At 52.7% G+C, this 22685-nt stretch overlaps 2 protein-coding genes across 2 annotated transcripts in view; one reads left to right on the top strand and one right to left on the bottom strand.

The window, feature by feature from the left end:
- Positions 1 to 13673, top strand: part of TBL1X (transducin beta like 1 X-linked) — a 53474-nt gene extending 39801 nt beyond the window's left edge. The window contains exons 8-14 of the mRNA XM_007469190.1: positions 52 to 112; positions 4746 to 4867; positions 8163 to 8237; positions 8606 to 8733; positions 10496 to 10661; positions 12405 to 12506; positions 13461 to 13673. Coding sequence (XP_007469252.1) covers positions 52 to 112; positions 4746 to 4867; positions 8163 to 8237; positions 8606 to 8733; positions 10496 to 10661; positions 12405 to 12506; positions 13461 to 13487 — 681 coding nt within the window. The 3' untranslated portion in view covers positions 13488 to 13673. The remainder of the gene's footprint in view (positions 1 to 51; positions 113 to 4745; positions 4868 to 8162; positions 8238 to 8605; positions 8734 to 10495; positions 10662 to 12404; positions 12507 to 13460) is intronic.
- A 1124-nt stretch (positions 13674 to 14797) lies between these two features.
- GPR143 (G protein-coupled receptor 143) overlaps positions 14798 to 22685 on the bottom strand; it is a 32776-nt gene continuing 24888 nt past the window's right edge. The window contains 2 exon segments of the mRNA XM_007469191.1: positions 14798 to 14927; positions 20837 to 20927. Coding sequence (XP_007469253.1) covers positions 14798 to 14927; positions 20837 to 20927 — 221 coding nt within the window.

Here is a 22685-nt window from a genome sequence, read left to right on the forward strand (position 1 = left end):
TTTCTTTCTTTTTTTTTTCTTTTTTTTTTTTTTTTTTTTTGCGGAGCACAGACAACAATAATTTGGGATGCCCACACAGGAGAGGCCAAACAGCAGTTTCCGTTTCATTCCGGTGAGTATATTTTAAAATTTCCCTTTTTATTCTTTGTCATTCAAAAATAATAATTCAGAGTCCTAGGAGGTGTCCCTTAAAGTAATGGTGAATGCTTAGCGGATGGCATGCACGGAATATAGCTGGTAGGGAGGAAGCCCGTCTCACAGGAAGCACTGCTCTTGCGGTCTCCAACATACAGATGCCCTCGGCGCTCGTTTGCTCAAAAGTTTAAAGACAAAGCTGCGAACCAGCCCCAGAACTGGTGTGGGCTCCTTTCTGCTGCTGCCCCAAGGGCGCTGTGTCAGGGGCGTCCCTAAGACCTCGCCCAGCTTCAGCAGCTCACCCGGGAGGACTCCCAGGGCGTGCAGTTGAATTCATAGCTCAGATGTATTACAGTAAAAGGATACAAAGCAATGTCAGCAGAGGGCAAAGGCTCACGGGGCGAGATCCAGACCTTCCAAAGGTTGTGTCTCCTGATGGAGTCGCTTGGGACATGCTGGGTTCCCCCGGAAGCAAGCGGTGATCATGCGTGTGAAAGGTCGTGTGAAGTCAGCAGAGCCTGGTGCCCAGCATTTCTGGTTAGTAGGCGCCCTATGCCCGCCTGCACCCGAATTCTTCACTCCCAGGAGGAGCGTGGGATTCATTATAAACCACGTTGTTTGCACAGACGGTGGAGGCACAGAAGCTGTTCTTACCGGTTAGGGCACGGTGGGAAATCCGAAGTCCCAGACTCGGGCCAACGCCATCCTTGACGCCAAGCCTTCCTACAGGGAGCAGTGTCAGGGCTGCAGTGGTCTTGCCTGCACGGATGTGTAGCTGCTGTTCTCGACCACACACGTCTGTGTGTATGTTGGGTCCTCACCAGGCCACGTGGGGCAGCCGGGGGTCTAGGGAGGCCAGGTTCCCAGATTCCCACCTGATGCTTCATGTTCCGTGTGACTGAGTCCTGTTGTTAGATGTGGTCTCTTACCTTAGGACAGAGGTGGAAACTAATAAACTGTTAGGAGAAGCTGGCTTGAAGTCGACAGCAGGGGGTAGATGCCGCTTCCCTTCATGGGAGGCGTCTGCTCCATTGAGAGGGAATCGCTGAGTGTACAGGGTGAACATTTACTGTGTCAGGTGGCCCCGGGACAGTGTTTAGGAGGGGATCAGAGGGTCTTTCCTGCTGGGTATTTCTGGGTGCCTGGTGATGGTCTGAACCAGAGGACTGGCCCCGAGGGCTCCCCAAGATGGTGCATCTCCTCCGTGCCCAGGGAGGGCTCCACGCGGGGGACACGGTCCTGCAGGGAGCAGACTAAGCAGAAAGGTCCCGACAGGGCCTTGACATGACTGTGACAAATGCGTGGACGCCAGCGTCTGTTACTCCACGCGGCACTCCATTCCCTCCGGACGGAGGCAGACACGGGAGGCGCCGGCTTGCACCCCACTACCCTGGAGAGGCAGCCCATCTCTTCCCGGCTGTCCTTGGGACCACACCGGAGACACCTGCTGGGGCTGCCAGTGAATTTTCTTGTTGCTTTAATCTGATACCATTGATGATGTGGAAGTTGGTGAACGTTTTACAGAATATATTTCCCCACGAGGAAATGGACAGGGCTCCAAGAGCAGGCAGCTTGGCATCCCCGCCTGTGTCCGTGTGTGTGTATGTGCCTGTGTGTGTGTGTTTGGAGCGGGCAGAATATACAAAGCATTCACCACTGTCTAGTTCCACAACATTTCTGTCATCCCGTAAGGAGACCCCTTACCCATTAAGAACTCACTCTCCATTCCCCCTTTCCCCAGTCCCCAGCAACCCAGTCTCCAGGTTTTGATCTGTGTGTGTCATCTCCATGTCAGACATCTGTGCTGTAGACTCTGCAGACCAAAGCAAGTGAGTCTGGTGGATTTCCATCGTGTTTGGCATAAATCCCAAGACCATCCCTACCTTTGCTGTCAGGACGGATGCAGTGACAGGGCAGAGGCATAGAACACCAGGTGTGCTGACTTCCGTGCTCACGTGATGGGGGATATCTGTGATGAAGAGAGCTCTGCCTTCTGTTTTTCAGAGAATGATTTGCCCAAAATAACCATCAGTAAGGTTCGTCTAACAGTTTTATCTTAAGAATTCGTGTACCAAGGCTTCCAGCGGAAATTAGTATTCCCAGAGCATTCCCAAGGTCCATGGAATGGCTTTCCATCCCACAGACCACGTGTCTCTTGTGTCCTGAGAGAGCTTCTCACCTGCGGTTTTGCTGCCCATGAGGTCGACCCATATCCCATTGCTGGGTCAGGAAGCTCTGTGTGTTATTTGCTCTTTCTTTGTAGTGTCAGGTGGTGTGGTAGAGACTGTCCAAGATGGAAGGAAAGAAAGGGGGCTGTTTTTCAGGATGAAGTGCAGGCAGGGAGAGCGGTAGGGGCACCTTTCCTTGGCATTTGATGGGTTGATCTGTGAAACCGCCTTGCCCCGCAGGTGTTCGCCATGAAGGCCTGGTGGGGCGCGTCCGCTGTTCACCAACAGCAGGAAGTGTCAGCTCAGAGCCTCACGGTGTTCCCCCGCTCAGCAGTGACAAGGAACAGTTACCAGTAGACTATTGATAACACGCGACGGCTTGGATAGGTTCTCAAGGGGGTTCTGCCGCGTGGAAAAAGCCAGTCTCCACGGGTCACATGCTGGATGACGCCGTTTACATAACATTCTCGAAATGACGAAATTTTAGATGTGGAGCCAGAGTTGAGGGGTGGTCCAGGGAGGGCTTGGTGTGCTGATAACGTGGCACAGGGAGGTCCTCATGGTGATGGAACAGGGTTCTGGGTCGTGACTGCGGTGGTCGTTACACAGGCCTGCGCATGTGTTCAAACAGTGCCGCGCTGCACACACGTGGCGCCCATTCACCTTCTGGGTCTGGGCGTTGTACTGTAGGGGCATAAAATGCCACCAGTGGGGGAAGGGTACAGCGTGGGGCCTCTCTGTTACATCTTTGCAGCGTCCTGCGATTCTGTAAGCATTTCACAATTAAAAGTTTTTTTTAAAAAAAGCGAAGTAATGCTTGCCTGTACCTAGAATGCTGCTGGCGGTCAAACCTCATTGGCCAAGTGTGGGCAGGGAGGCCACACAGACCCCCAGAATAGCTAAGCCCTGTTACCTGTCCCCACCCACACTGGATGGTGAGCTCCTGGGGGGAGGGCAGCACCATCGACGCAGAATGGGGCCAGACACCTGAGTACACAGCATCCTCTGTTTAGATGGCAGGGGTTCAGCGCACGTAAATTCTTAACGGCCAGGTGCTGGTCACCAGCCCCCGAAACGCCTGCCAGATTGTCACTCTTCCAGGCGTATTAACTGCACACCCCACTGCAGAGGCTGGCCCAGGAATTCGTCATTTGGCTCGTGCAGTGTCGTAAACAGCAGCAGCTGGGGCTTTGCTCTTCACTCTCTGGCTCCCGGGAACATCCTTCTGACCAAGTGGATCCGGTTCCTTTGTTCCACTGGGCACACGTGGGAAATGCAGCAGAAACCGTGGGCCCGTGCTGAACTGCTCTGCAGGGGGTGTGACACACAGAGATGCACGCCCTGGGGTGTTGAAAAAGCCAGTACTGCCTCCCGGCCACATCCTCCCACCCGTAGCCTCTGTGTGGGGACAGAGCTGGACAGGGGAGCTAAGGGGATCCAGGCCTGCAGCTGTGGAAGGCTGGCGCGTGTGCACGGGTGCATCTCTTACTTGAAGGCTGAAGCGCGGGAGGGGCAGTCCGGGTTAGCGTATCCTGAGGAAGCTGGATTCTTCTAATTCAGTGCTGACCTGCCTGTAAGAAACACACGTGGGACATGGTTAGGGATCGATCTGTCAATGAAGATCTCACCAGGGGCTTGCAGGACTTAACCCTCTGTTTGCCCAGAAGCAAGCAAGTGTGTGGAGAGAACAACGATGCTGAGCAGTCTCCCGGGGAGGTTGGGGGAAGGGAAGAGGGCCGTCACCATCCCCCAAACCACACAGAGCTCTTGGAGCCACTTGCCCCTGAGAAAGGCCCAGGAGCCAGAGGCAGTGTTCACCATAAGTGTTCACTTGTGTCCCCTCAGGCTGTCCCCTTGTCAACGATAAGCATCCTCCAGTTGGTGGAATGCATTAATTGTGTGGTGGGGGATTTTTTTGGGCCGCGGCACGTGGCCTGCGGGATTTCAGTTCCCCAGCCAGGAGTGGAATGCGGGCCCTCGGCAGTGAGGGCGCAGAGTCCTAACCGCTGGACCACCAGGGAAGTCCCTGTGGGAGACTTTCTCGGTGCGGGTACCTTGAACATAGGATGTGAAATCTTCCTTTCCTCTCTATCTAAAGCCAATCCAGTCAGCCCAGCACAGTGATATTCCTGCGAGCGGCAAGGTGCGGGACAGCCTGCTTCTCTCCTGCCCTGTCTCACCTGTGCCCGCAGAGCAAGGGACTGCGCTTATGGCACCTGAGCTGTCACGGAGTCTTGCTCCGGAGGCCTCTGGGCATCCCTCCAAATGTGAAGGACAGACTTTCAGGTCTGGGGGGGGACAGAGGCTGTGTTCACACTGGCGGTGCTGCTTTATCTTGTCCTTAGGCATCTTGACTATGCTGTTACTTGTTCTGAGTCACCTGAGCTCTGTGCACAACTGCTAAATGCAAATGTTCCCCCCTGACCTTTTGCTGCTCCACAGCCCCTGCCCTTGACGTGGATTGGCAGAACAACACTACATTTGCTTCGTGTAGCACAGACATGTGTATCCATGTCTGCAGACTCGGCTGCGACCGCCCGGTCAAAACGTTCCAGGGACACACAGTAAGTGCGAGCTCTGACTGTGGGGCTTAGGTTCGTGCGAATGTGCTGGGAGCTGGGAGCTGGCTCCTCTCTGCCTAGGCTTAAAGGATACTGTGACTGCAGACCAGTTCTTCTGCAGCCCACTGCTCCTTGGGCTGTTGTAGCTATCTCAGGTGATTGGCTAACCCAGTTATCCATCTGGGAAGGCTTTAAAAAAAAAAAAAAAAAGTGACCTGAGGTGAGCCAGATGTTGGATTTTGCAGGAAAGACTTTAAAGTAGCTATTATTAGACTGTATGAGGAAATAAAGGAAAGGCTGTTTGTAATGAGTGAATAGATGCGGAAGGGCAGCAGAGGAAGGAAAACTTCTTAAAACAGTCAAGCGGAAATCTCAGAATTGAGAGGTAGAATGTCTGAAGTGAAAATCTTAAATGGCTGGTGGAGAGAGTGCAGAAATAAGGTTACTGAACCTGAAGAGAGATCACAGAAACGAGCCAGTTTGAAGAATTGATCAAAGATTGAACAAATGAACAGAGGCTTAATGACCTACGAGACAGTGTGAAGCACTCTAGCATATATGTGTAATGGAGAGAGAAGAAAAGAGAATGGAACAGAAAAATTGTTTGAAACGGTGATTTTGCCACATTTTCCTAAATTTGGTGGAAAACATCAACATTCAATCCAAGAAACTCAAGACACCAGCTGACTTCTCACTGAATTCCTTTTTTTAATTAATTAATGTTTTTAATCGAGGTATAGTTAATTTACAATATTATTTAAGTTTCAGGTGTACAACATAGCGATTCAAATTTTTAAAGATTATAATCTATCTATAGTTATTATAAAATATTGGGTATATTCCCTGTGTGTCCAATATATCCTTGTAGCTTATTTATTTTATACGTAATAGTTTGTACCTCTTAATCCCCTCCCCGTCTTGCCCCTCCCCCTTCCCTCTCCCCAGCAATAACCGCTAGCTTGTTCTCTGTATCTGTGAGTCTGCTTCTTTTTTCTTATATTCACTAGTTTGTTGTATTTTTTTAGATTCCACATATAAGTGATAGCATACGATATTTGTCTGACTTAGTTTATTCACTAAGCACAGCACCCTCCAAGTTCATGTTGTTGCCAGTGGCAGAATTTCATTCTTTTCTTGTCTGAGTGGTATTCCGTGTGTGTGTGTGTACCACATCTTCCTTATCCATTCATCTATTGATGGACACTTAGGTTGCTTCCACGTCTTGGCTATTGTAAATAACGCTGCTGTGAACATTGAGGTGCGTGTGTCTTTTCAAATTAGCATTTTTGTTCTCTGGATGGATCATCAGATCCTCCCGCATAGCCCATGAGGCTCTTCGCAGCCTTTCCCTGGCAGATCCCTCTAGTGTGCAACGCCCCCGCCTCTACCCCGGTCCTCCTGGAGGACCTGTTGGCTTCGAGCACCTCACACCTGCACTGTTCCCCACCTTTGACTCACAGCGTCCCTTGCCACTAACTTACCTGACATAAACTGCATTGTCCTTGGCACTTGCCTGTTTCCTTAGTACCCACTTTCTCCAGCTTCTGTCCCTACAGGTCCCTGCTTCCAAAAGAAGGTTCTTTCAGAGCCCAGGGACCAATTGTCCTGTTAACATCTTGTCGTGGCTATAAACAGACCCTTCTTTTTTAATTTTTCTGACCTTAACTTATTTCTCCTCCACGCCTGGACCGTCCCCGAGCTTTTACTAGGAAATCTTTGTGACTTGCCAGCTGCCCCGTTTGGGACTTTCATGCCATCGCACCACCTGGCTCTTTAAACGGGTCTCATTGCAGCCCATCATTCCACACAAGCTGTGAACTAAATGTAATCGAGCTGATTTCTTCCCGAGACCCTGTGTGCCGTTTCTGGTTGTTTTCTGGGAATTGTGACTTGGGCTCCAGAGGGAGGGAGAGGAAAGTCCACTTTCACCCTGGAAGATGGGAGGGGGTTCGACTGGGGACAGTCAGTGGGCACCAGCTCCCTCTTGCAGGCAGACCCTTGGAGATGCGCCCTCGGGTTCTGTTCTCAGCAGTTACACTCAGTGTGCCTCCCACGCTGCCCTTGTCCCTGGTGCGCACTGTCACCAGGCACTGCTTCTCTTGGTGTCCTCCTGGGTCCGCTTGCCTGTGCACACACACTCAGTCCGACTGCCTCGACCTCCCGGGCTCACCCACAGGCCTGCTCCTTGTACTTCAGGCTCCAATCCCTCCCTTTTTTTCTGGGCCTTCCACCGCGGGTACCACATGGAACACAGACGCAGCCTTATCCCTCCGTGTCTCGCACCGTTCAACACTCAGTGTCCTTAGGAAGTAGCGTGACCGTTACCATTTATCATCCAAACCAGAGCACTTAGCAGCATGGGATTAATTGGGAAGTTAATTATGAGTGTGAAATGAGTTAATTGTTAGGCTGCAGCAACAGGCATGAGGGAACGGGACGGGGCTCCACGGTCCCCCTACTAGAAATGGGAGGCCCGAGACCCGCGGCTGGCTCCCGCCGTCTCTCCCCGGCCCACCCCGCCAGGCACATCGTTCCCCGCCTCCACTCAGCTGCAGGCGGCTCCCTTGCCCACGGGAGCATTTGCCTCGTCCTCCAGGATTTAGCCTCGAGGTCCCCTGGCCCCCAGAGCCTGAATGTTCCTTTCTGCGCCTCCCCCCCACCCCGGTCCCCTTCCCACACTGGCCTGCCTGCTAGAGCTTTCCATGTGTGCCGAGTTACAGCGTTCTGTTTACCTGGCTGTTTGCTCTGGAAATAGCCAGGTAACGTGTGCTCGTCTGCATGTGTGTGTTCAGGTCACACCGTCTTGGGCCTGGGTTTAGCCCCCGGTAACCTTGCTGCTTTACGTTTCCTCCCCCTCCACTCAGCACCAAAAGAGAGATGATGTCCTGACAGATTTGGACAGAGCGGGCAGCTGTTGTATCAAGAGTGGGCAGGAAAATGACTTTCCGAGTCAGCTTTAAAATAACTTACTGGTCTTCCTGGTTTTATGTGCTGCCCTTACTCTGTGTAAATTCATTCGGCTTCCTTCCTAGTTGTGATTTTTTTTTTTTTTTCCTTAGAGAACTAAGATGAGGGTGGCTGGTTATGTGTGGCATACGCTGTGCATTTTGTATCACCGAGCTAGGCGGAGTAAGGAAGGGGGGCATATGCACGCAGCCTGGGGCATGTTCTTTTCTCTCCAGGGTGGATGCAAGTAGGCTTTTTGCAGAGAGGACAGTGCGCTCCTTCCCCCTGCTGGAAGGTTGTATTACTGCGCCCAGGCCCTTCTTTCTTTTTGAAACCCTTTGCTCTCTTTCAGAATGAGGTCAATGCCATCAAATGGGACCCTTCTGGGATGTTGCTAGCATCCTGCTCTGATGACATGACATTAAAGGTAAAGCATTCTAAAAGGCTGAGCCGTTTGATCCCAGACGACCCCCTGTACTCAGTGCTGGTGTTAACATTCACTGCTCCCCCAGCTGCATATTTCTGTTCTGAGCGCTGTTCCCACTTGGCAAATGGCAAAAGTCGCTGTCCTGCAGTGACCTCCCGCTTCATCCTGCCCTTCCCGCGGCCTTTCTCATGGGCGCCCCCTAGGGTTCAGCCGGCCCCTCTGCTGGCCAGTCGGCCAGCTGCCCACCCCGCTGGGCGTGAGCTTCCCAGAGGCGGGAACCTGAGGAGCGCTCCCAGCAGGGATGGTGGAGAACCTCCCCCGGTGGGAGAAGCAGCCGTTGCTCACCTTGTCCCCAATATGTTCTCTAGATCTGGAGTATGAAGCAGGATACGTGTGTCCATGACCTTCAAGCTCACAGCAAAGAGATATATACCATAAAGTGGAGTCCCACCGGGCCAGCCACCAGCAACCCAAACTCCAGCATCATGCTAGCAAGGTAAAGGGAAGACAGCCCTCAGCCCGGTCTCGGTTCCTAAAGGCAACCGTGCTCACTGTGGCTGAGCCAGCAACATGGCCGGGAACAGTTATTCATATCCAGAGAGCCCAGAAAATATTGCCAAGTTGTCTTCCAAACGTGCGTACACCCTTCCAAAGTAAATGGAGAGGCGGCTGATTTTGAAAGGGCCCCGAGACATAAATTATCACGTGATGGCTAACTTGAGGTAAGGACGGTCTTAAGCATGAGGCTGGTGGGGAGGAATCAATATATGGCCAGGCCCCCGGCACTTTGCTTTCCTAATAGAGAAGGGAAACAATTCAGCTTGGACCTTGGGCTTGGTGTACTTGGTTCAACTTGAAGCTACAGGTGGTGAGAATGCTGAATGGTGATAAAGTCTCCCCAGCCGCAGCCAGATCTGACCTGTTTATACAGTGAGCCCCCCACCTCCCGCCAAGACACCAGCATTGGAGGCAGAGGAGTGGCTAGTCAGTCAGATGCCAGAATTGAGAAGAGTGGTTCTAAGTCACCACAGTGGCCTCCACAGAACTCCCATCACTTAGGCTGCGGTCAGCAGACTTGTCCCCGTGCTCACTGGACCCCATGCAGGATATAATGTTCCAATCCCAGTATGATATTTTAACACGAACCTTTAGAAAAACAAACTAAAGAGATTCTGAGGCTGAATTTCCGGATTACTTAGGGGTCCAGAGACCATGATCCAACAGAGCGTGGGTGTGTGTTTAGCTGTTTGGCCTGGGAAAGACCAGGCTTGGAAGGAATGTTTCCCTGCCAGGAAGCAGCAGTGGGTTTGTTCTGTATAGGTGCAGAGAACAGGGTTGTGGGGAGTAGTGGCAGGTGGCATGGCCTTCCTATAAATGAGGGAGAGCCCTCCGTCTTTGTTGTGTAGCCGTGGGGTGGGCGGCCTCGCCAGGCAGCAAGGACTCTTGCTACTGAAAGGACCGACCCCAGGCCATCTCTTAGAAAACACTGGACGGAAGTCCCACGTCGGCTGAAAGGCCGATCCAGAAAAACACGAAGGCCGTTACTCTCTTATTTCAAGTAACTGTCCTGAAATCCACTTAAATGTCTAGGGTACAGAACGCTATCTTTTCCCTCGTTTTATAACTTGGAAGGTGTTTCGTATCACGTGGCACCCGTTACGAGCGTAAGCGATCCTTCTACTTAACAAGCATAAAGGGACATGCTGCTGCCCTGTAAGTCCCTGCAGAGAGAAGGAGTGCCGGGTAAAGCATCTTTGTGCTGTGTACTCTTCTTGCAGATTTGGAAATTACTAAAATTTGCAGCTCCCAGGAGTGCGATTGTGTATTTGGATGCGATTATATTTTAGTTCTGTACTTGCTCGGTTTGCTATTTCCCCAGATGCGGCTCTCAGCACTGTTTTAGTTGGCAACGATAGACGTTGTGTTGTAAGTTGTGGGAGCACTTTAGAAAATGTAGTGAATACAAAAATACATATCATTCATATCTTAGAAAAACACACAGACAGACGAGTGTGGATGTCAATTTGTTTCCCTCGTAACAGCACCCAAAAAAAGGAGGAGGGGATTTTTACGACCGTGGCTTTGTTTTCAGTATATCTGGTTCACGTTTTAGAAGAGGAAAGACTGTACCCGCTTGTCGTCTCTCGAAACGTAAGAGCCAGGAAAGGATAGCAGCGCCCGCTGTCCGTGCCGCGTCTTAGGGAAACAGTCGGGAACCCGCGTGTGTTGTGGTGACGTTTTCCCTCCCGTGTTTCCAGTGCTTCGTTCGATTCTACAGTTCGACTGTGGGACGTGGAGCGGGGCGTTTGCATCCACACGCTCACCAAACACCAGGAACCGGTCTATAGTGTAGCTTTTAGCCCCGACGGGAAGCACTTGGCCAGCGGCTCCTTTGACAAGTGTGTGCACATCTGGAACACTCAGGTAATCCCCCGATTCCCACCGCCCAGTCCTCTCCAGAGGGAGCGCCCCCACAGTCGTGTTTTTGGTGGCCCACGCCCGGAACAGCAACCAGGGAATGAGTGTGTGCTCAGGAATGCCTCACCTCAGACGCGGAGCCGTGACACAAACCCCAGGTCCCCGGGTGGACCCCAGACCCAGTGTCATCTGCCCTGTGCTCCGTGGGGGCGGGCGGTCTTCGCCGCCAGGGACGCCCATCGACTCGTTACTTTTTCGGAGTCCTTGGCAGGTAAGCCTTCCACCTGCCACTTCCTTCTCTTGGGCACGAGGAGTCACCTTGGAAAACCGTAACCCAGTCATCTTCCCACCCGAGACGCTGCCCTGTGGGTACTGAGGTCTAAGTCAGAAGTGTCGTTCCATCGGAGCTTTCCAGGGGGAACGGCCGTCCGGGGGGAGGCCAGCCCTGACCGCCTCTGCTCCACATCACCTTCTGTAGCTTCTACAGGGAACAAATCGAGGACCATGGGGCATATTCGTTGGCTGTTGTCATGGCATTTTGATTTTTTGAAGGGAAGTGTTTTATGTTTGGGTAGCAGCAAGAGTGTCCCTGTTGGTTATGCTGTCACAGAAGTAAAAGGAGACGGTGTTTGAGGATACTGGGCTCTTGTGTCTCCTGCTAATGGAAGAGAGAAATGTGCTATGGGAGGGATCACTGCAGCCAGCCAGCGATCCATCCTGTGTGGCCTCAGGATGGATGAAGTGGCCTCTCCTCTCCTGGTTTTTGGGGTTTTTTTTTTTTTTTTGGTTTGTTCCGTTTTGTCTTTTGTTTTTGTATTTTTTGGCCGCCCTGTGCAGCACGCGGGATGTTAGTTCCCCGACCAGGGATTGAACTCGTGCCCCCTGCAATGGAAGCGCGGAGTCCTAACCACTGGACCGCCAGGGAAATCCCTCCCCTCCTGTTTGTTCCCACGCTCCTTCGTGATTCCTTTAGGCCTGGGTGGCATTTGGATGAATGTACTTTCTCAAGCCCACGCCCCCTTGTGGCTGGTGCAGGGGGGCGGTGCGGGAGCCACGGTAGCTGGCGGGGCAGGGTGGGGGGTGCCCGAGGGTGGTCCACTGAGACCTCAGGCTTCCCAGGAGCCGCCTCACATGCTCATGTCTTTTCCGCGAGTAAGAGGCGACGGTGGCCCTTACGTGGAGCCAGCCTGGTGCCGAGGCCAGCCTTAGAGCCCCCGATGGGCCACCCGGAAAACAGACATTAACGTGTAGCGGTCTGTTCATGGAGCTCTTGCTGGAAATAGTGATGGATGGATTTCTGAAATGACATCATCAGTTAGGTAACTCCTGCTGTCAGCAAGTCATTAAATCATTTTACCCCTTTATTTATTTTTTTTATAAGTCACATAACTCTTTAAGACATGTCGAGGGTCTCTTTAATCCTCAGTGCGATGGACACCTTCTCTAAATATAAACACATGCGTGAACTTGTTGACGTGCCCCTTCCCCGGCTGCCTCAGTCCCCCCGCCACCCTCAGTCGCTGGCCCCCGGGAATGACCCCTGGGAGGCGTGACCTCGGCTGCAACATGTTTAGATCGACTCCGCGGGCTGCCGTAGGTCAGCTGTGCCCCCCGTGGCAGCAGGTCTGAGAGGCGCGTTACGGCCACTGAAAACTCTGTTAGCTTCTGTGTTTGAAAGTTTCTGTGCTGACGCCCTGGGGGTCCACGTCGGCGCTCTGCATCGCGAGTGATGGTGGCTTTGCTTTGCAGAGCGGAAGTCTCGTCCACAGCTACCGAGGCACCGGCGGCATCTTCGAGGTGTGCTGGAACGCCCGAGGGGACAAAGTGGGCGCCAGCGCGTCGGACGGCTCCGTAAGCAGCACCCGTAGTTTCCTGGGGGGCGGAGGGCTCGGCGGTGGAGACGCGAAAAGTCAGACCCCTGATACCTGCGGGGGCTTCCGGCGCTGTGGTGGCCTCCGAGCGCCGCGCCCAGTGTGTGTTGGTGAAGGAAACTTCTGGGCTGGCACCGCCTCCGGGAGCAGCCGTCTCTCTGACTTCCTGAATGACGTTTTCTCGGTGAAATTGGTGGTCCGCAACAGGGGTGATTCTGCCCCTGGAGGACATCTGCAATGTCTGGAGGCGTTTTGGGTGCCACCGGTCTGGTCGGGGGGCTACTGGCATCTGGTGGGCGGAGGCCAGGGCTGCTGCTCAAACCTCCTACAGCGCACGGGATGCCCACAGGAGAGACGTGACCGGCCCCAAGGAGCGCAGGTGCCGAGGCTGAGTAACTTGGTCCTGTCTTGGCTCCCAGCCTGCTGGGCCCTCTGGTGATAAAGGCCCGACTTGGCATTCCACAGGTCTCCGGGGTCCCAGTGGCCCTATGTTGATCCCCTAAGATGTCTAGCTTTTGGATTCACGCCTGCACTTGGAATTGCCATGAGCTGTAGGGCAGGTGGCAATGGGCTGGCTGGCCAGATGTCAGCCCGGCCCCCAAATGTGTGTTCAGGCGTGATTTGCCCTCTGCCCCGCCATGTCAGTGTCTGGTCTGTGACACCTGCCGATGGCTGTGGCCACCCCATTAGTTCCTAGCATAGCCCTTGACCTGGCTGTTCCCCTCTGTCCTGTTTGCCTGGGGTTGGTTGGTCAGATGCTCAGACGTTAGTCTGTCGTTAGAGATGCTCTGAACCCTCTCTACCGTGTACCAATAAAACTTTGTCAGAAGTGGGTAACAGGCTGGATTTGGTCCATAGGCCGTTTGCCATCCTCTGCCCTAAAGGCGTCTTGTGTCGTGTCTCAAGATAACAGGAGCTTTCTCTTTCCTTCCAGGTGTGTGTCTTAGATCTGCGAAAGTAAACACGAAATATTTTAGAAACAAGAAGAGAATTCTAATGGACCAGCAGTGAATGTGTGGGGTTGTAGCACTATTCAAACACGATCCTGTCAGCTCCAAAGCTGTACGAACTTGACCTTAGAGTGTACTTTGAAATCAACTCATCCCTGGCCACAGGAGTCTCTATTTTTTTGTAATCTTTATCAAGAAGTTTAAAACAAAAACATACACACAGTCATATCAAAGGGGGACAGAATGGTTTCCACCTGGAACATTCAGCCTGGGAAGCATGAAGCCACCAGCTAGACGGTGCACGGGTTGGTTTCCATCCAGACAGGCTCTGATGGCTGAGAGGAAAAGAAAAAAAAAAACAACCTGTGCCAAAAAGAAAAAGAAAAAAAATGCTGTGATAAACCAAAAGGGGGGTGGGGAACTCCTCACGTGGTGGGGTTTTTTTTTTTTTCCTTCCTAAAAATTTGGACACTACAGTTACTCTCACAAGGATGTTCAAAGACCAGTTTGTACGGATGAAATGGGCAACTTTGTAATCCCAACACTTTCTATTTTCTAGACTCTGTCACGTGGTTTTTCTATGGGCTGGAATCCTGTCGTCTGGGGGCCTTGGGTCTGAGGTGGAAACTGTTTTGGGTTTGTTGCTTCTTTGCTGATGTCGCCTGCCCCCTCCACCTCCTTCCTTCCTTGGTGGTCTCGGTTGGCATCACGCCCTCACAGAGTCTCTGACAGGCGGGGCTTTCTTGCCCTCCCCTCCCCTCCCCTCTCCCCCTCGCGCACTCTCTCCGCCCCTTCCTCATAGTTGCTTCCCATCTTAGGTCTCAAGGGCACTTTTGGCGCATAATAAGTGCTTTATGTAAGAAGGCAGGGGGCCAGGGGGACTTTTTACGGGAGGAAGAAAAAAGTAAGTGACTTATAAGAGAAAGAACCCAGAGTATTTTTGGAGAAAAAAAAATATTTTTATGTTAAAACAATTTTAAAATCCTAAAATGGCCATCAGACATAGAGAGCTTTGTGTGATTCATATTTTAAAAAAAAAACAAAAGTTTAGGAGGACACAGGCAGGGTCTGAGGTAGCTTTTTCCCTTCACTTTCAACTTCTCGAGGGCAGTGAGGAATCTGTGTGGGAAGGGGCCAGCTCTGGGGTCGGCGCTGGGACTGTTCTGCGGCCAGAGAGGAAAATCCGGGCCCTTCCAGCTCGAAGACGACCTTGGCATGTTTCAGGGTGTGTTGACCACATAGTAGGCGGCAGGAGAGACCTGGAGAAGCGTGCCTTCGGACCCAAGAAGTGTTCCCAGGACCAGCGGCGTGGAAGGGGCCGTCAACAGCCATCCACTCGGCCAGATGCTGCCTGGCATCGTTCAGGCCGCGGGGCCTCCTGTGGTCCCACCAAGAGCACCTTGGCCGGTCCTTGCACAGCTGACTGGACGGGCTCCAGGATCTCACTGGGTCTAATAACGACAAAAACGAACAGGGAGAGAGGTTTTCCGTCCTGAAGGTGAATTCCGTAGGTAGAGTGTCACTAATAATTTCTGTCCTCTTCTTGGTTTCTTCCTCTTGCAACAGAGGAGGAGAAAGGTTTTCTTTTTGTAATAATGAATCTTTTTACTGTTTTTAAAAAATTAAACGTGGCTTTGTGTTCCTAGAGGAGTTTCCTTTCATTGGATCAGGTGACCTTTGTACTTTTGTTGTCATAACCCGACGCTGACCCATCTTTTAAATTAGCAGCGGGGGAAGCAGCAGAAGACAGGGCCTCTGGGTTCATCCGTCTTCCTGCAGGCACAGGCCGGGCTGGGGCAGGGGGCCGGGCCCGGGGGGCTGGCAGCAGGCAGGGTGCAGCCGTGTGTGTGTGTTCCAGCAACAAGGCCCATGTCACTTAGAGGGTGCTGTCTGTCCGTGGAGTCAAAAGCTAACGGGCAGAGCAGACCAGGCCTTCCTGCAAAACTTGGGTTGTCCCAGGACCAGCCTCAAAAGCCAGAGTGCATTCATCTTTCTCGGATCATTAATGGGCCTCCATGGATCTGCGAGTTATTCAAGCCCCGTCTGTAGTAGACCAACAAGTGCTCTGTTTATGTATGAGTGGAGCATTTTATTCGGGATCTGTTACCTAAACGCTTGGCCTTTAAGAAGATCAAAGTTCTCCAGAGTCTCCACTGCCATCTGTGAAGATGGCAGACATCCCCGGGTACACTGGTAATGCCCTGCCACCAAGAAGTTACTAGGTTTGGGGTGCAGTTTGGGGGGATCTAGACGAACACCATCTGGACCCCCTCGCCCAATGAAAATGTGTCACCCCTGCAGGCATCAGCTGTCCAGGGTCAGGACACAGTTTGAGTTTGACAAGCCAAAGCCTGCTGACGGGTGAGGACAGTCGGTTTGCGACACAGTGCTCACCGGACGGTCGGTCCCCAGGGTCTCCAAGCGCTGACTTTAGCCTCTTGGTAAATCTGAACCAGTTGGGACTTGCCGGGTTGGAGCCGAGGGCTGTGAGGCCACTGACACGGGGGCTTGATCCCTGGCCTGGCAGTGACCTGAGGCTAAGGAAGGCAGACCGTCCGCGTTCCTGGCGTCCTCGGCCGGCCACTGGGAGGGAGCCTCCCAGGGGCCCCAGGGAGGCAAGATGAGGAGGCAGCCAGCGCCCCTGGAAACCCATCCCCGCTCTCAGCAGGACGGCAGCCGTGCCCTGAGCCACACACGCTGCCCAGCAGCTGCACCATGCCAGCCAGCGCTCAGCGGACGCGTCCCTGTCATCGGTGCCCCGTGGCTCGTGTTAGCGTTGGACATCGTTTACAGCTTCTAACACTTGGAAGTAAATGCTTCAGTCTCAGTGACCAAATGGGACCTTGATTCTGAAAGCAGGAGTAACACAACGATCCTCCCCGGAATCTTCGGTTGGGTTTGCAGTGACTGAGAACTCATTCTGTGCACACCTGGGAAAGGGATGCTGCCCCACGGGGCACATCTGACCCCACAGGACACCCAGAACGTGACGTTCGTTTTGTCTTTCTAAAAATAGATCTTGGAGCCACGTGAAGTGCACTTTGTCAGGCGTAAGGGTCTGCGTTTGTTCCTTGTTACTTGTCTCTTTTAACCTTCTGTTCCACCTTTTTTTTTTTTTTAATCGTGTTTCTTGCCGAATGCAGAATCGTTCCTTCCGCCGCTCACTGAGGTGAATTCTGGCTTCTGCGGTTTTTATTGTCTGTGTCAGACGTGCAGCCAGATGTGCTTCTGTCCGCGTTCTCCAGATCCTGTTCCATCCACACGGCCCCTGTTTCGTTCTCCCCCACCGCCCCTCACCCTCTCGCCCTCCCAGAAAGAATCACCTTGTGCGTCATAGCTCATTTGTTTCAAGAGAGAATCAACATCATATTCAGTGTCTTGAATAAATTGCTCTATTTTGATAGAGAACTTGGTGGGTGTGCTTTCTTCGTCTTGGTCGGCACCTCTGGGGCCCACGCTGACACCCCTGAGTGTAGACGGAGCTCTGTGTTTTCTCCAGGAAAAAATGGGAGGGCCGCTTTCGGGGTCGCGATGGCAGGAGGGTCAGCTGCCCCGCTACGATATAAAAGGAGCAGCATGCTTTTTAGTACGTTTCCTTTGTGTTACTGTGTTTCCGGCTGGCTGTTGGAGAAAGTCAAAGCGGATGAATTTTCTCCTGTCAAGTGGGGTTGGTTTGCTGGGAGCTGGAGTTCAAGGATGAGCTTTGAGTAGTTAGCAGAACCTAAGGTGGTAGGATACTGGTGAGCAGACACTGGGCGCAATGCAGACAGACGTCTGGAAACGTTGACGGAGTCTGCTCTGTGCCAGCCCTGGCCAGGTGTTTCCATTGATGCCACTTTCATCAGTGAACGGATGTGACATAATTGAATTGAGCTGCTGTCCCCGTGGTAGGCAGACGCAGCGAGACGGGCTGCGTTTGGCTGTACACATGAGTCACAAAAGAAGGTCGTGGTGCCATTTCCTCTAATCCCAGCTTGATCCTGGGCTAGAACAGAGCCAGGGGCTGGCCCACCCCTTCCTCCCTCTGCCCCAGTGTTGTCTGGGGTTCAGCCTTGCCTGGTTTTGTTTTTTTTAAGTCTTGCCAAGTTGACCAAGCGTGTTCCCACACGGTGGATTTGGGGTGAAGCTCTGAGCACCCCAAGCCCTGCTGCTAAAGCCACGGGGAGGCCCCGGGGAGACGTTTGTAGCAAACACAGTGGGCTTGCACAGCGCGGGGCAGAGCTTCCCGGGATAGATGCGTGTGGGACGCGGGCTTTGGTGGCTTCAGCAGCGGTGCTGGTGGCATATTCATAGCTTCGAAGGGGTTTCTGGGTTGAATCCAGGTTGTCCAACTTTCATCTTCAGATGCATGGAACCCATTGCTGCCGTCATTCTAAAAATGTTTTGTCCATTGAGGCTCCCACTTTATTTCGGGAATCCCAAGTTTCCCCTCACTGCACAGAGACCTTTTTTTTTTTTTTTTTTTTCCAACTGCCCACGTCTGGATGCTGTTCCTAAAGGGCCCTTGAGGTGTTCTTCATATTCACAGAAAGGTTTCTGTGCACCTGTGGACGCTGGTGGTGTTCACTGTTGGTGTTGGTGGAAGCCTGGAAATCACTTGGTGAGATGCATGAAATGGGCTGGGAGGGGGTGGGAAGCAGATAACTACCCTTACAAAAAGACTCAGAATTGGGTGGAATGTTGTTTTTGTTTTTTTTCTTCCAGTCTGGCTCCTTTTTCTCCCAAGTGTCTTCATCCATTTGCAAGGTAAGCAAAAGAAGATGCAGCTCCACCTGGAGGACCACGTGGGGGGTCGCGGGGAGGGGGACCTGTGATGGGGGAGGGCTTGGGGAGCCTCGGGGTGGGGGAGGGCAGGGGGCGGTACCCATGGTGGAAGGAAGCAGGGACTGTTACAGTATTACCTTCTCCTAAAACTTGAAGTTAATCCGCTGGGGGATGGGGACTCCTATTAGGAATATACTTACCCTAGAGCAAAGTTCTTGAGAGAAACGGCCACCAGAAACACAACTGTAAACGACGAAGAGGGTATCTTTGGAATAGGGGGAATAAGTAGACTCATTTAAACGTTTCTTACGGTGTGGTAAATAAACTGGCCAATAAATTGAAATCAAACAGAAGCCACCTGATAGGAGCAGGCTTATCTTTCCACCCAAGCTACACTCCCAGCTACACCTGTCACGTCCAAACTCCTGGTTCTGGGTCCCAGTTCCCTCCCCTTTTCAAGAACCTTCCCATCTCCCATCACCATCGGTTCCTCTCCCCTAGATCTTTCCCCTTATCCGTCTACAAAACAATAACATAGCAGCCCCCTGCAGCAGCCAGCCTTACAGGGAACTTGCTTAAAGCTAGGCGTGGTCTGTCGTGATCTGCTGTGCTCGTTTGTTGTTCCCGGGAGTGACTGATAGCATCTCTGTCCCCAGTGCCCAGGTGTAGCTTAGGGCGTGGCACGTAGCCACGTGAAGGTCTCACTCTGCCTCCATCCCAATCGAAACCACCCTGCCAGCTGCGATGCTGACACCCCATCTACTGAGAGAGATCCCTTTAACCACATAGTCACGGCAGCCTGGGTTCTCACGTGCAAGCTCTGAACCTGACTGTGGCTAATGTAGAGCCAAAAGAATGGGTGAGGATGACATTGAACACCTCGGGGGGAGTCTCTGGAGAACCAGGCTTGGGGGCCGTGTTCGGCTGCAGGATCGGGCCCATACACATAACACCGGGTACAGACGCGGCGCCGGGAGCTGCCCACACCTTGATACTGGACACTGGGCTGGCCCCTGAAAGCACACCCCGGATGCCTTCCAAAGCAGACGCACCAGCTGCCGACCCCTTTCCAGCGGTGCTTCTGCACGGCCCATTGCCTTGGGCACCAGCTTCCAACTTAGACTTGGGACATGAATCTGATTTTCTGCCAGGCCCATGCTTTGCTCTAGCTGCGAGGGGGCCTGGGAAAGTGAGCAGCTGGCAGCTTTGCTCTAGAGTGGGGTTGAGGCTGTGCCTCATTCAGCATGGGGAGTCCTCAGAGAACAGGCTTCTGATGCTGGGGGCAGATGGAATGTCGATGCAGAGATTAAGAACGCAGATGACACCTGGGAAGTTCAAACGCCTTCACACCTGCTGGACACTTTGGGTCAAGGTGGCTGGGACGTCGGTCCATCTTTAGGAGCACGCAGCCCTGGATACCACGGTCACAGTCACAGGATGCTCTGAATCCATCTGTGGCCACATGACTCCAAAAGCACAAATCCAGAAGCATCCTGGACAGCTTTTCTAGAGCAGGATGGAGTCCTAGTCTTGATATAAACGAGGGTCACATGGCAGAGCTGACTGCAGTGCCCTGAGGAAATGGTGCCTTGCCTTTCGATAGACTTACCTAGGTGGCTTACGTCTCCAATGAATAGTATACACAGTATTTTTGCCCCCAGATATATATATATATATATATATATATATATATACATATATGTATATGTATATACATATATATATATATATATATATATATATGCACTTGTATATGTTCAATATCTATAGTATACAAATTTTATGAACAGCCGACCGTCTGCACTGCCCATCCCCCGGCCCGTGGCTCCTGTGGATGTGGAAGACCCCCCATGGGTGTAGACCAGGGCCTCTGGATTTTGAAATCCGTGCGGGTCCTAGAACAGATCTCTCTTGGATATCAAAGGACAACTCTATATAATTATATATGTATACTTTATATATGTAATCTGTATATCAACTGATGGAAAGATGGAAACGTAGGCAATGATCTGAGCATGAGTCAGGTCCCAAGGATTCCTTAGACTCAATCATTGCTCAACGCAACGTGAGGACCGAGGACTAAATTGCCGGTCTAAGCCTGTCCTCCGCTGCCCCCTAGTGGTGGATAAGGAGCTTACTGTGCAGCTGCTCCTCGGTGCTCCGTCGGTCCTGCTGCCTCTTCTCGTGGCCTTTTGGCATCATCACTATCTGACTCAAGACCATTCGCTGGAGGTGTTGTTCAGACAGAATCCAAGTCAGGCTGGGAGCTCGGACACAGCTAGTTTATTAACTTTTCCAAGGACCTGGATCTGGCATTTACATTACAGCCAGATCAGAAAAACTAATGTCAATGGAAAGTCTGGAGAGTGTCTGATCTGGAAAGACTCCCCCTGCCATCCCCAAGCGCAGGCTCACGGATCATCCCTCCTACCACAAAGAGGATCTTGGGGAATACACTAACGTGGTGATGGGAGTGAGATTTGGGGGGATGCTACACCCTGCAATGCGCTGACTGCAGGCGGGAACACAGTCCTAAGGGATGAGAAACATGGAGTCTGAGGAAGACGGGGTCTGGACCTCCATCTTGTCTTCTCACAGGTCTCCCTGGGCTTTTGGAACAGATTCAGCCTCCTTTGCGTTGTGGGACACACTTGCAATATGGATTTCAGTTGTGCTGGCATCAGAACCTGGAGAGGAAAAAAAGACTGTCATGTGACAGTGTCCGTGTCTGAGAACGTCCTTCACAGGCTTCACAACCGTCCGTATTTAAAAAGGAAAATTACATGATACTTTCATCCACATGTGGTTAAATCATTCCGAAGGACAAAAATCCTACAGAATCATCTGGGGCAGCTGATGTATGACTTCCCTGAAGGGAGGTGCACCCTGCCTCCCTTCCTCCAAACCTTGCCACTGGGCAGCTCACTGCATGTCAGCCGAACCCTGTGGATGCTGCAGCCCAAACGGAAACAGACTGTTGACACGGGGGAGTTTCGGAGCCCTGGGACACGCTGTCTAAGGGGCCCGAGATCTCAGTGCACTGTGGTGACGGTGGGCACAGCTGCCCCAGGGGTCACTCGGGGGCAACAGGGCTCCAGGGTCGCCCGGCCACCGGCTCTCAATTCCACGAGGTGCCCCAAGGACTCCTCTTACTGAAACTTAAGAGGAGGGACGTAGGTAACAATCAGAGTGAACGCAAACATCACTGCAGCCAAAAGAGTAATCCTGGAGGTCTGTTTAATCATCCCAACAACACGCCTTCCTTTAGAAGGTGTGGGAGATCTTTGCAACAGATGTCAAAATTGTTCTTTCTACGGATATCACTCCACAGATATCCAGGTTTGCCTGCTGGGTGTCAGGTTCTAGGGTGTGTGTGTCAGGAATACAGCGAAGGAAGACGCAGAGAAGGGTGGCCTTTTCAGCTGTGCATGGGGCAGGTGACTGCCCTTCAGGAACATCTCCAAATCCCAACTCCCTCCACCGAGAGGCCCCGCTGACGGCTGCAGCCTCCGCCCCTCATGTCCCTCTGCTCACTCACAACCTCCAGGCACATGCTTCTCTTACATCCAAGCTCAGTGCTGCCCCAGGGCCTTTGCACATCTCTTTTTCTGCCCGCAAAGTGCTCCAGATTTTCTCATGGCTCACTCCCACACTGCATTCAGGTCTCAACTCAAATGTTACCTCCTCAAGGAGGTGTCTGGGGCGCCTATCTACAGCCACTCTCCTGCCCCCTCTTGACGTGTTGTTCTTCGCAGCACTTCTGGCTGCCTTGAATATTGTACAGTTCTTTGAGACTTTCATTCACAAATGCTGATATAATTATTATATAATCATACGGAGAGTCTCAGTGGACAGCGCATTTGTCTACCTCAGTCACCACGGTATCTGTAGTGCCTAAACAAGCCCCCGGCACGATAAACTAACGTTGAATGGCTAAATACCGTGGGGTCACCGCCTTGACATCCGTGGGACACGGCGCAGGCACCTCAGAGCACTCATGGAGACTAACGTATAAAAACCGGCAGGAACAAGCCCGCAGTAAGAAGAGTCACAAGCAGGGGGAAAAGGAGAGGCCGTCAGCACTCTGTGGGCTTGGAGATGCCTGGGGAAGCCGGAGCTACAGGAACAGGTGACGATATGACCCAAGAGGACGCAAGCGCGGGGTCTGCCGCGTGGCCGACACACCACCGTCCCCACCACCGCCCAAACCCCACAGCGGCCTGCGCTGCGGGAGGCGCGCGGCGAGCACACAGGTCGGAGGGAGCCGCCCCAAGCGTGAAGAGCCCACCAAGGGGCGGGAAAGGGATTCAGGAGACGGGGGAAGGGCCGGCATCGCGGCTCCGAGGAGAGGCTGCGCTGCCCTCGGGGAGGGTGGGAGCGGGGAACCTGCGCTTCCGGCCGGAGGGGTTCACTGGCGCTTCCCCGAAGGCTCGGTTCTCTCGTGG

This window comes from Lipotes vexillifer, unplaced genomic scaffold (assembly GCF_000442215.2).
Source record: "Lipotes vexillifer unplaced genomic scaffold, Lipotes_vexillifer_v1.1 scaffold411, whole genome shotgun sequence".
Lineage (NCBI taxonomy): Eukaryota > Metazoa > Chordata > Mammalia > Artiodactyla > Lipotidae > Lipotes > Lipotes vexillifer.